The 12,633-nt window shown below is 45.9% G+C and overlaps 1 protein-coding gene across 4 annotated transcripts in view; it reads left to right on the plus strand.

Annotated features, from left to right (window-relative positions):
* Nucleotides 1–12,633, plus strand: part of MYO7A (myosin VIIA) — a 274,560-nt gene that overhangs the window by 101,077 nt on the left and 160,850 nt on the right. For all 4 annotated transcript variants that reach the window (XM_033948255.1, XM_033948254.1, XM_033948252.1 and 1 more), the window contains one exon: nt 2,697–2,803. In XM_033948255.1, the coding sequence (XP_033804146.1) occupies nt 2,697–2,803 (107 nt within the window). The remainder of the gene's footprint in view (nt 1–2,696; nt 2,804–12,633) is intronic.

The raw sequence follows: 12,633 nt of genomic DNA on the forward strand, positions 1-12,633 counted from the left end.
ATTAATTTTATTTTCTGTTTTGTGATTATAATATGTCAGATTTGAAATGTGTATCCTGACAGAGCTGGTGTTGGACTGCAAACGTGAGCTAGGATTTAACAGAGAGAGGAAAAGTCCTTTTTGTTTCTTTATTTTATTTACACCACAGCGCCAGTGTGGTTAGGAGAAGCCAAAGGGGGTGAAAAAGCTATAAAACCCACCAGGAGTTTTGAAAAAAATCACCCAACTGGGCAGGAAAATCGAATTGAAAAACCAATTCAATAGGCTGAATCGAATCAAAATTTTTTTTCCTGAATCTGGCAGCATTAGTTTGCGCTACTGTCTTAGACTTTAGGACCTGGGATTGGGGAGAGATGGCATCCTCAGTACTTTATAATGCAAGTGAAACGAGGATTTGGTCAGACTTTTGAAGGGTCTGCAGTAAAAAAATATTGTATAGGCCGGGGACATGAAACAGCAGGAAATGGGAACTTTTCTTCCTTCTATTTTTGTGAATGGAAAGGCTGAGGATGTCAGAGAGTTCAGTTAAAATATGTGCTTTATAAGAAAATATAATAATGTGTTTTATAAAGTTTATAGCATAGCTGGCCTATCCAGTGAGGTGTTCCTAGTGGTGGTGGTGGCAGCATGTCAATGTGTTGAGAGGAAGAGGTGGTCTGGGAAATTCTGCTGAGCAAACTCCGGGCCCATTTCCACCCCCCAGTTAGTCCACTCCACTCAACTGGTTCACACACTGAGTGGGTCTTTGGGTGTTGTTTTGGAATCTCTTCCAGTGGTTTATCTCCTTCTGGTCCAAGGAAGGAAACTTTGTTATCCTTAGCATTGACCTACAGAATATGTTTGTAACAGCGCTGCTTGTGTGGCATTAGGCTATGTAGTGATCGAAAGAAAAAAACAGACCTTTGCACATTTTTGCACTATATGGTGGGTGTATGAGGAGATTCACATTTCCTGCACAGCTAAGTCCATGTGAAGTTACCTTGTGCTGTATTTGACATCTAGCAAGGTCTCTGTTTGAAAGGAAAGATCTAAACTTAAAAATGAAGTGGCCAGAAGTTATGGTAAAAGCAGATAGTGTAGCTGGTTTTAAGAAAGATTTGGACAAATTCCTGGAGGAAAAGTCCATAATCTGTTATTAAGACATGGGGGAAGTGTCTGCTTGCCCTGGATCTGTAGCATGGAATGTTGCTACTCTTTGGGTTTTGACCAGGTATTAGTGTCCTGGATTGGCTACCATGAAAATGGGCTACTGGGCATGATGGACCATTGGTCTGACCCAGTTAGGCTATTCTTATGTTATGTTCTCATCTGTAGGGGCCTTTGTTTTAATGTCTTTTTTTTCTGGGAACTTATCAGTGTTTTTTATAATGGGAACAAAAATGGAAGAGAATTAATGTGTGTGGGATGAGGGGGTAACTAATTTCTTCAGCTAAATAATTCAATCCACCTCAACCAGACATAGGAGAACTCACGCACCATTCACACACCCTCCAACCAAAAACGTCAAAAGAAAAAAACTGTTCGACAACCTCCTAGCCATTCGAGCTGCAACACTCGACCCCCAACCCTACAACCAATTGACATCGACCACATACTGCAAAACCTTCAAAAAGAAATAAAAACCCTTCTATTCAAAAAACACATAAAACCGAACTAACACAATCAGAACTGTCCCAAGCATCACCTGCAACTACTCCATATGTACTTCTGATGTCATGACAATTCAGACATAATTTATGTTATGTTATGTTTGGAATATAAGAAAATTTTCACTGACTGTTTCTATTCTGACCATTTATTCCGTTTCATGGTCATTACAAAAAATATTTTTTTACATGGGGGGGGGGTGTCAAAAAATGATGGGCCCCGGGTGCCACATACCCTAGGTACGCCACTGCCTGGAATAATAAGGTCTCCATCAACTACCTGAATTTCAAGAAGGTAACAGAGCTTCCATTGGACAAGGTTCCACAGCTTAGGAAGTGCCACTCAAAAATAAGGCTCTAGCTTTCCACTAGGCCCTGCTAATATCCTGCCTAGAAAGGACAAGAATGCTGACCCCCCTCCCTCCCCCCCGCAACATACACACACATACATTCTCATTCATGCTTGAACTGAGCATGTGCAGGGGGGCCGTCGGCATTGGCAATTAGACGCGTGCCATTGACTGCCCTGGATATGAGACAGTTTTGGGGGAGTGGGCAAAGCTCCAAAGAAGATTCTTCAGCTGGGGGTCACTCAGGATCCCTGCCAGTCAAGATACCTTTTTTTTTTTTGCACCGCTTCAGGGTGGTGGGGGAGATATAGTGGGTGGAAAGGCAATGCAAGGGCCGTGCCCATCCAGTCCACCTCCAGGCCCACCCAGAAATTGAGCTCTGGCTATGCTACTGATCTGGACAGTACCAGGGTAGTCTGTAGGTGGAGCTTAGGAGGGTCCAGAGGTTAGCTGCTTAGCGATGATATTCAGACTGCTATTTGGATAAAAGGCTTCCCTAACTAGCAATCTGAATGTCGCCACTGACTGACTAACACTTCCGGGTCAGCACTGAATATCCTGTTTTATTGTAACCGTGGTAACTAGTGGTTTTCTTAACCGCTGACCACTGCTTCTGAATAATGGGCCCATAATGTTGATTTTTTTTTTTTTTACCTGTCAGTGCTTCATTGCCATCTCTGTGTGTCTTCCTTTCCTGCAGGGTTCTTGGAGAAAAACAGGGACACCCTTCACGGAGATATCATCCAGCTTGTCCATTCCTCCAAAAACAAGTTCATTAAGCAGATCTTCCAGGCCGACGTCGCTATGGTAACACATAAGCACGCAGCGCACACACGTGTGTGTGTGGTTACACACTGCGAATTAGATAAGACTGTTGAAGTGGGAAGACGTCTTGAATGAATGATGGATCGCACAACCGTTTAATAACCAAAATGTACAAACTAATGTATCCTGTTTCAGAGTTTATATCTGTAGAGCAGGGATCTCAAAGTCCCTCCTTGAGGGCCGCAATCCAGTCGGGTTTTCAGGATTTCCCCAATGAATATGCATTGAAAGCAGTGCATGCACATAGATCTCATGCATATTCATTGGGGAAATCCTGAAAACCCGACTGGATTGCGGCCCTCAAGAAGGGACTTTGAGACCCCTGCCGTAGAGTGTAGGCCCGATTTCCAGCCAACGGCAAGAATTAACCTCACCGCCTGCCTCCAATGCTGAACTCGGATATTGAATGCCGGGCCATTTCTGGTAACTGGCATTGAAGGTCCGGTTTCATTTTTGGCTGCCAGCCGATAACCAGTTAAGCTGATATTCCTCGTTAATCGGCCATCAACTAGTGCGTACAGAAAGGACAGCTATGTATGTGGTCCGATTTATGCACTAGCCCAGGGGTAGGGAACTCCGGTCCTCGAGAGCCGTATTCCAGTCGGGTTTTCAGGATTTCCCCAATGAATATGCCTGAGATCTATTTGCATGCACGGCTTTCAATGCATATTCATTGGGGGGAAATCCTGAAAACCCGACTGGAATACGGCTCTCGAGGACCGGAGTTCCCTACCCCTGCACTAGTCTTACCCGGTTAGCACTGAATATCGGGTCCTCTGTGTAACCTGCCCCCCGAGATAGCCAGCTCCCAGTTATGTGCCAACCGTGAATATTCAGTGGGATTAACCGGTTATCTCCTGCTGAATATACACAGATAGCAGTTATGTGCAATTTAACCAGTCAGCAGCCATTGCTGACCATTTAAATCAGGGGTCTCATAGTCCCTCCTTGAGGGCCGCAATCCAGTCGGGTTTTCAGGATTTCCCCAATGAATATGCATGAGCTCTATGTGCATGCACTGCTTTCAATGCATATTCATTGGGGAAATCCTGAAAACCCGACTGGATTGCGATCCTCAAGGAGGGACTTTGAGATCCCTCGTCTAAGGTGACGGGACAAAAGCCCGCGAGACAATCGAGCGCTGACAATACCGGGCAGACAATCGCGTGCAGGACATCAGCGCACCGGACTTAAACTTAATTTTAAAGTGCTCTGAGAGGGGGAACTCCCCCGCAGTTACTGTTGCCGCTGCCGTTGGGGGGTGTGGTGTGGTGAGGGAAACCCCCCCACAAACACACCTTACAGAGGAAATTGACTTTTTTCCATAAAAAGGGAAAAGTGTCTCTTCCTTCTATAATGGGGGGGCTTTCCCCAACACCCCCACCCAACGGTAGCGCAATCAGTACTAACTTAACTGCAGGGGGTCCCTCCCCAAAACCCCCCTCGGAGCACTTTAAAATTAAGTTTAAGTCCGGCACGCTGATGTCCTGCGCGCAATTGTCTGCTCCGTATTGTCGGCGCTCGAGTGTCCTGCGCGTTTTCGACTTATGAACCGTGTCTAGGGCAGGGGTGGGCAACTCCGGTCCTCGAGGGCCGGAATCCAGTCGGGTTTTCAGGATTCCCCCCAATGACTAGGCATTGAAAGCAGTGCATGCAAATAGATCTCATGCATATTCATTGGGGAAATCCTGAAAACCCGACTGACCGGAGTTGCCCACCCCTGGTCTAGTGTGCCCTGTTCCAAGAGTTTTTGTCCTTCATCTATTTACATTTTAAATTAGTCGTTCAAGGGAAAAAAAAGCCCATATGATGAATTTCATGGATGTCAAGCTTCTCTGCTTGGCCTGGTAACTTTCTCGTCTTCCATTATACAGTAATATCCCCATTCCCTCCCTCACCATTTCTTAACTGAGTAACCCCATTTAGTGACGATAGGACTGTCCAATCAGACCTCCTGAGATTTACCAGATGTTCCATCAGTTTCCCAACAGATGTACCCAGCGGGCCTGCGATAAATGCTACATCAGCTGTAGTTTGAGAGTATAACCAACTCTCTCTCTTCAGAAGCAAAATGGCTGCCCTGTAGCATAAATGCTGATATGTATGGGTCAATAAGTCTCGGCTCCTGTATCCTTGTGTTATTAAATTAAATCTCCTTCCTTTCAGTGACAGATTTATTGCTCTGTTTCCAGCCTCCTTTTCTGCACTCAGTGTTTTTCCATGGCCTGTGTTATGGGCCTCCACCGATAGTCTGGATGTGAATCGGTCCTTGCAAACTGCTGCAGCAGTCAGCTACCCTGAAAGTCTCTTCTCAAAGATGTTTCTTCTTTCTCTGTTCTGTCTTTCTGCCTTCTATCCTACTAGCTTCTCTCTGGCTACCCCTGCAGTGCATTTGGCCAATCGTCCACACCGCTGCAGAAGGTAAAACGCCAGCTTGCATCTTGTCTGTACAAATATGTCTACTAAGCACCATGGTGAAAACCTGTGGACTGCATGTATTGAAGGGGAGAGAGTTGTAGCCTCTTCCTGCTCTTTCTATGCTTCCAACTGAACCCAATTGACCTCTAGTGTTGCAGTATTCATCAAGAGACTCAAATTTTCAATGCAGCTTCACAGCATGTGGAAATACGCAGGGACAGGTGTAGATTGCTGAGCATTTTTAGCACACTAAGGGGTCCTTTTGTTAAAGTGCACTAACTGATCTAATGCACACTAGTGCTGTCCAATTCGCTGATTCGAATGGATTCACTGATTCACTTCAGTGAATCAATTCGAATCGATTCGTTGTGTGAAAAAATTGGACTCGCCGATTCAGTGACAACCCTTCCCCCCCCCTCCCCACAGCGAGTCCTGACATATCTCCAGGCCTCCTAAAGCAGCAGCAATGGTGACTGGTCAACAGAGGCAGTGCTCTGAATGGGCTGCTTGTGGCCTGCTCCACCGGGGCCTTCCCTCAGACATATCACTGATGATGCGGCAAAGGGAAGCCCTGGCGGGGTAGGCCACAATCACCCTGTTCACAGCGCTGCCTCTTCAAGGCTGGCCATCACCACCATTGCTGCTGCTTTGGGAGACCTAGAGGTATGACAGGTCTCACGGTGGGAGGGTCGATGGGGTGTTGCTGCAAAGGGGGATGGGAGGGAGGGATAGAAAACTATTGCACAGGGGGATGGGAAGGAAGGAAGGAAAGATGCTGCACATGGGGGGGGAGAGGAAGAATTGTTGGGGTGAAGGAGAGGAAGGGAGAAATGAAACAAATAGGCAGAAAGGGGTGAGAGGGAGAAATCCTGCTTAAGGTGGAGGGGAGGGAAACATGCATGGAGGAGAGGGACAAATGTTGGACATAGGGTGGAGGGCAGGGAGAGATGGTGCACGGGGAGCGAGAAAGAAAGGTTGCACACGATAAAAGAGGGGAGGAAGGGAAGGATGCTGCAAGGAGAGGAATAGAGAGTTTTGACCCAGGGCACAAGGCAGGAGAGAGAGAGATGGTGGAAATGAAACAAATGTTGGATATGGCAATGGAAGGTAGAAAAAATCATTTTATTTTATGTTTTGTGATTATAATACAGTGGTGCCTCACACAACGAACTTAATTCGTTCCAGGAGCAAGTTTGTTATGCGAAAAGTTCGTTATGTGAAACGCATTTTCCCATAACAATACATGTTAAAAAAAATAATTCGTTCTGTAGCATAAAATATGCTAAGATGACATAAAAAAAGATAAATTTATCTTGTTAGAGCTGTTAGCATGATATAGAGGGGATATATGTGAAGGGGAGGGGAGACAGGGGTTTTGTTGATCCTTGCTGTGTATTATAATCACCCCCCACATACTCCCCAGTACCTTTTTTAATTCCTCCCATCTTTCCCAGCCAGTGGCGTACAGGCCAGAAGCGCAGAGATCAGGAGCAATTCCTCTGCACGCCTGTGTGGGCCCATGCCGATCTCCGAATGGCTGCAGTTAGTTCTTGTGAGTCCCGCGAGAGCTGACTGCAGCCATTCAGAGATCAGCGCAGGCCCAGGCGGCGGGGGGGAGGTTTAAACATATGCGGTGGCGGCGGGGGGAGGTTTAAACATATGCGGTGGCGGCGGGGGGAGGTTTAAACATATGCGGTGGCGGCGGGGGGAGGTTTAAAATATGTAGCGCCAGTTAAGCGATGCAGCTCGGGCGACTTCGTTGTGTGAAACGAAGTCCGTTGTACGGATCAAGACAAGAAGTTCGTTGTGCGCAGCGTTCGCTGTGCGAGGCGGCCGTTATGCGAGGCACCACTGTATGTGAGATTTGAAATGTGTATCCTTCCAGAGCTGGTGTAAGGTCATAGCGCATGTTCACAGTTTAACAGAGAGAGGAAAAGTCTTTTTTATTTATTTTGTTTACATCTCAGTGCCAGCATGGGGTTGGAGAGAGCAAAGAAGAGTGGGGGATAGGTGAAAAGGCTAAAAAAATAAACCCAGCAGGACATTTGAAAAACAAAAACATCTGATTGGGCGGGAAAAGTGAATCAAATCCAAAAATTGATTCAATAGGCCAAATGGAATTGAAAACATTTTCCCTGAATCGGGCAGCACTAACGATTATTATGCACTAAGATGCCCATAGGACTTCCTCTGCACTCTCTTAACCGCAGTTACATTTCTCCACTCCTCTCTTCGTTATGACCATGTTACTCCTTTTCTCCGCCTTGAGCATTGGCTTCCTGTCTTAGCCTGGATCAAGTTCAAAATCCTTTGCCTCGTGTACAAATCCCGCTTCCTATCAGTCCCTGCCTATCTTTTAACACGGTATTAATTCCCTATCTGAGACATTTTCTTTGCTCTTCCTCTGCCAATCTTCTGTCCGTGCCTGCTCTCCCTGCTTTTCACATGACCATTTCTCACAAGACTTCCTTTAGTTTTCTTGGCCCAACTCTCTGGAACGCACTTTTCCTGCTTATTCACTTAGAATCTTCTTTTGCCAAATTTAAGTCACTACTCAAAACCTATCTGAGGCTTTTGGACTAGAGAATGACATGGGGGACAAATTTTTCCCCTTCCCCACAGGAACTTATTTTACCGTTCCATCCCTACGCGTTCTTTTCCTGTCTCTGCCCCATTCCTGCCAGCTCCGTCCTCATCTGCACAAAAACTTTCAAATCCTAAGTAGCAACATTCTAGAGCTCAGATTGTGATGTCATAATGCCTCATTCCACCAATGCCTAAGCTCCGTCCTCATCTATACAAGCCTCAAACACTTTAAACTCATAAGTAGCAACATTCTAGAGCTGAGATTGTGATGTCATAATGCCTCATTCCACCAATGCCTAAGCTCCGTCCTCATCTGCACAAGCCTCAAACACTTTACAATCATAAATAGCAACATTCTAGAACAGTGTTTTTCACCTTTTTACACCTATGGACCGGCAGTAATAAAATAATTATTTTGTGGACTGGCGGTTGAAGAACACGGGGCTAAGTCGTGGGCCAGACCCCACCCATCTCTACCCAATCTCCACCTCAGACCCCGCCCCGATAATAATTGTACCTTGCATGTCCCGTGCCTCATCTGGAAGCCTTCCCTCTGACATTGCAACGTCAGAGAGAAGGCTTCCGGTTCAGGCGCAGGATACCCGTAGGAACTACTGCCCGTGGCTTTGTGCACTGAATCAGTTAGGAAGAGGGAGCTGGCTCGAAGATAACGCCGCATTGATTGCACTGTGGACCAGCGGTTGAAAAACACTGTTTTGGGCCTGATGCACATGCTGGCCCTGTGGACCGGCAGGAAATTTCTGTGGATTGGCACTGGTCCATGGACCGGTGGTTGAAGAACACTGTTCTAGAGCTCAGATTATGATATCATAATGCCTCATTCCACCAATGCCTAAGCTCCGTCCTCATCTGCACAAGCCTCAAACATTATATAATCGCAAGTAGCAACATTCTAGGGCTCAGAGTGTGATGTCATAATGCCTCATTCCACCAATGCCTAAGCTCCGTCCTCATCTGCACAAGCCTCAAACACTTTAAAATCCTAAGTAGCAACATTCAAGAGCTCAGATTGTGATGTCATAATGCATCATTCCAGGGTTTCAAGACTAAGCTGGACAAGTTCCTGCTAAACTGGGATGTACGCAGGTGAGGCTGGACTCATTTAGAGCACTGGTCTTTGACCTGGGGGCCATCAGATGGACCACAGGTCTGACCCAGCAGCGGCAATTCTTATGTTCTTATAAGTAGCAACATTCTAGAGCTCAGATTGTGATGCCATAATGCCTCATTCCACCAATGCCTAAGCTCCGTCCTCATCTGCACAAGCCTCAAACACTTTAAAATCCTAAGTAGCAACATTCTAGAGCTCAGATTGTGATGTCATAATGCCTCATTCCACCAATGCCTAAGCTCCGTCCTCATCTGCACAAGCCTCAAACCCTTTAAAATCTTAAGTAGCAACATTCTAGAGCTCAGACTGTGATGTCATAATGCCTCATTCCACCAATGCCTAAGCTCCGTCCTCATCTGCACAAGCCTCAAACACTTTAAAATCCTAAGTAGCAACATTCTAGAGCTCAGATTGTGATGTCATAATGCCTCATTCCACCAATGCCTAAGCTCCGTCCTCATCTATACAAACCTCGAACACTTTAAAATCATAAGTGTTTGAGGCTTGTGTGGTTAAGGCAGAGCTTACAGGAATGGGACAGCAACAAAACTTGCGGGGACGGGGAAATTGAGTTCTGCGGGGATGGGGACAAATTTGTCCCCATGTCATTCTCTATTTTGGACCAGTTCCTAGGGTATCCGTCTCCCTTTTCTTACTCAAACAGTAACAAAGTTTACCTACCTGACTACCTATAAGTCCACTTACCTTAGAACATAAGAACATAAGAATTGCCGCTGCTGGGTCAGACAAGTGGTCCATCGTACCCAGCAGTCTGTTCCCGCAGTGGCCCTTAGGTCAAAGACCAGAGCCCTATTTGAGTCTAACCTTACATGCATACGTTCCAGTTTAGCAGGAACTTGTCTAACTTTGTCTTGAATCCCTGGAGGGTGTTTCCCCCTATAATAGCCTCCAGAAGAGCGTTCCAGTTTTCTACCACTCTCTGGGTGAAGAAGAACTTCCTTACATTTGTACGGAATCGATCCCCTTTCAACTTTAGAGAGTGCCCTCTCATTCTCTCTACCTTGGAGAGGGTGAACAACCTGTCTTTATCTACTTTGTCTTGAATCCCTGGAGGGTGTTTTCCCCTATGACAGACTCCAGAAGAGTGTTCCAGTTTTCTACCACTCTCTGGGTGAAGAAGAACTTCCTTACGTTTGTACGAAATCTGTCTCCTTTTAACTTTAGAGAGTGCCTTCTCGTTCTCTCTACCTTGGAGAGGATGAACAACCTGTTCTTATCTACTAAGTCTATTCCCTTCAGTACCTTGAATGTTTCGATCATGTCCCCTCTCAATCTCCTTTGTTCGAGGGAGAAGAGGCCCAATTTCTCTAATCTCTCACTGTACGACAACTCCTCTAGCCCCTTAACCATCATAGTCGCTCTTCTCTGGACCCTTTCGAGTAGTACTATGTCCTTTTTCATGTACGGTGACCAGTGTTGGATGCAGTATTTCAGGTGTGGGCACGATAACCTTCTCCAATCTGCTCATGATCCCCGTCACCTGTCCTCCTCTCTGGCTCCCACGCTCCTTCTCCGCCCCCCCCCCCCTGCATGGGCATGCCCCTCCCGCCGTACCTCATTAACGTTCCCAGCGTGAGCATCAACCCTCAACCTGCTGCTCAAGCTTGCGTCGCTCTTCCTCTGATGTCACTTCCTGGACCCACACCTAGGAAGTGAAGTCAGAGAAAGAGCCGACACTGGTGCAGTCAACAGGTTGGGGTGGCTACTCCCCCCCGGGAACATTAAAGAGGTACGGGGGGGGGGGAAGGGAAGGAGCAGACTGGGGGGACGGAGAAGAGGGTGGGGGAGAGGCGCCACTGACCCAGGTGCCTCTCACCCTCACTACGCCAATGATAAGGTCCCCTAAATGATGTACTTTAGCTGCAATTTGTGGGAAGCAGGACCCTCTCCTACGTATGGCTTGTGGGACTTGTGGTCATCACTCCTTCTGGTCCAGTATGGCTTGGCCACTTTCTCTGAGTAGCCTGGTTAGTACGCAAGAATTGTTTCTTATAATTAAATCATAATATAAAAATACGCAGATGAGAGTGGAAAAATGGTGAGTCTTTACCTATTTTCCATGCTCTGCTGCAGTGTATCGCAAACTGTGTGCCTCCTGAGATTTGAGGCGTGCCGCGAGATGCTGGGGAGGAGAAGTGGCACCGCCTGACTGTACCTCTCATGGTGAGAAGCACGTCCTGTAGGCAATCAACACATTCCCTGCCAGCACTCCCCCCCCCCCCCCCCTCACTGGCAGCTCTGGCAAAACTTCACTGGCTTCCGGTCATTTCTAGGATTCACTTTAAATGTACCTACATGGCATTCTTCCTCCCCTAATTCCACTATCCTGTAATTCTTTGAGACCTAACAATACCAGATCCGCCCACAAACTCAAACTATCTTTCCCCTCATTAAAAGGCGTCATGTACGCAGGTAAATTAGGGAAATCCCTTTTCTTCAAATTCACTGAGCTTTGGAACAACCTCCCTGCCCCACTGCTGAACCTAGGCTCATTCAAATTATTCCGAAAGCATCTGAAAACCTGGCTTTTCTCCAAAACGTAAAGCTAGCTATCCTCTTCATAACCTCTAATTTCTTATTATGTCCTTCCCTCATTTATTGAATTACCTGTAAATCGTGTTGAGCTCTATCTTTATGGAGATGATGCGGTATACAAACTTAAGGTTTAGTTTAGTTTAAATAGAGCCCTTAAGTTTGTAGACTTAGATTCCTTAGTAAACGAGTTAGTAGCTCCCTCTGTTATAGCATAGTCTGGCACCAGGGCACTTAAAAGGAGGTGCTCACTGATAGAATGACTTCTGAAGCGCAAAGCATGAAAAAGGGGTTGCGGCCAGTTCCCATCAGGTTTTCAGAATATCCTCAATGAATATGCATCACATCTAAAGCTATCAGCTGATATGAATACTCTTATCAAAGCATTTATTTCTCATAACACTTTATACAATCAATACATAACGTGATATGCAAAACACTTAAATAGCTTTATGAATGTTCACCACTTGCCACTTAAAAACTAATTTGATATCAAAGTTCTTACCTCAATGTTCTTGTCTGTCCAGTATTGTAACGAGTTTTCTGTATCAAACTTCAATCCACATGATACGGAGCTAATTCAATGAATCGTGAACAGTCAAGCCTGACACAGAACTGTGTTTCGCTATCTAGCGCCTTCAGGCGCTGTGACTGGTAAAGGCTCCCATTACCTTTCACTTTAATCTTGTGCACTCTCAAGACTGTTACAGCCACATCGGGCCCTTCACACGCGACCGCAACAGGCTCAACAAACCGCTATGAATATGCATGAGATATATTTGCATGCACAGCCTCAGTTGCTGAGGAAGGTTAGAATAACACAGGAGAGTCAAATCCACAAACACAACCCTCAGACTCAGAGTAGTGGAAAGGTCCAAAAAAAAAAAAGACTGGTGAACTCAAGATATCACACAGAATTCTTTATATATGGTCTATTGAAGAAATAAAGAATTGAGTGTGATTTCTTGAGTTCACCAGTCTTTTTTATTTTGGACCTTTCCACTACTCTGAGTCTGAGTGCTGAGGAAGGTTAGACATCTTTTTCATCATCGACATTTTTCTGTCTTGGTCCAATCAATCATACTATCTCAACTAGATTACTGCAACGCCATCTATCTTGGCA

The sequence above is a fragment of the Geotrypetes seraphini genome, chromosome 6, assembly GCF_902459505.1.
Source record: "Geotrypetes seraphini chromosome 6, aGeoSer1.1, whole genome shotgun sequence".
Lineage (NCBI taxonomy): Eukaryota > Metazoa > Chordata > Amphibia > Gymnophiona > Dermophiidae > Geotrypetes > Geotrypetes seraphini.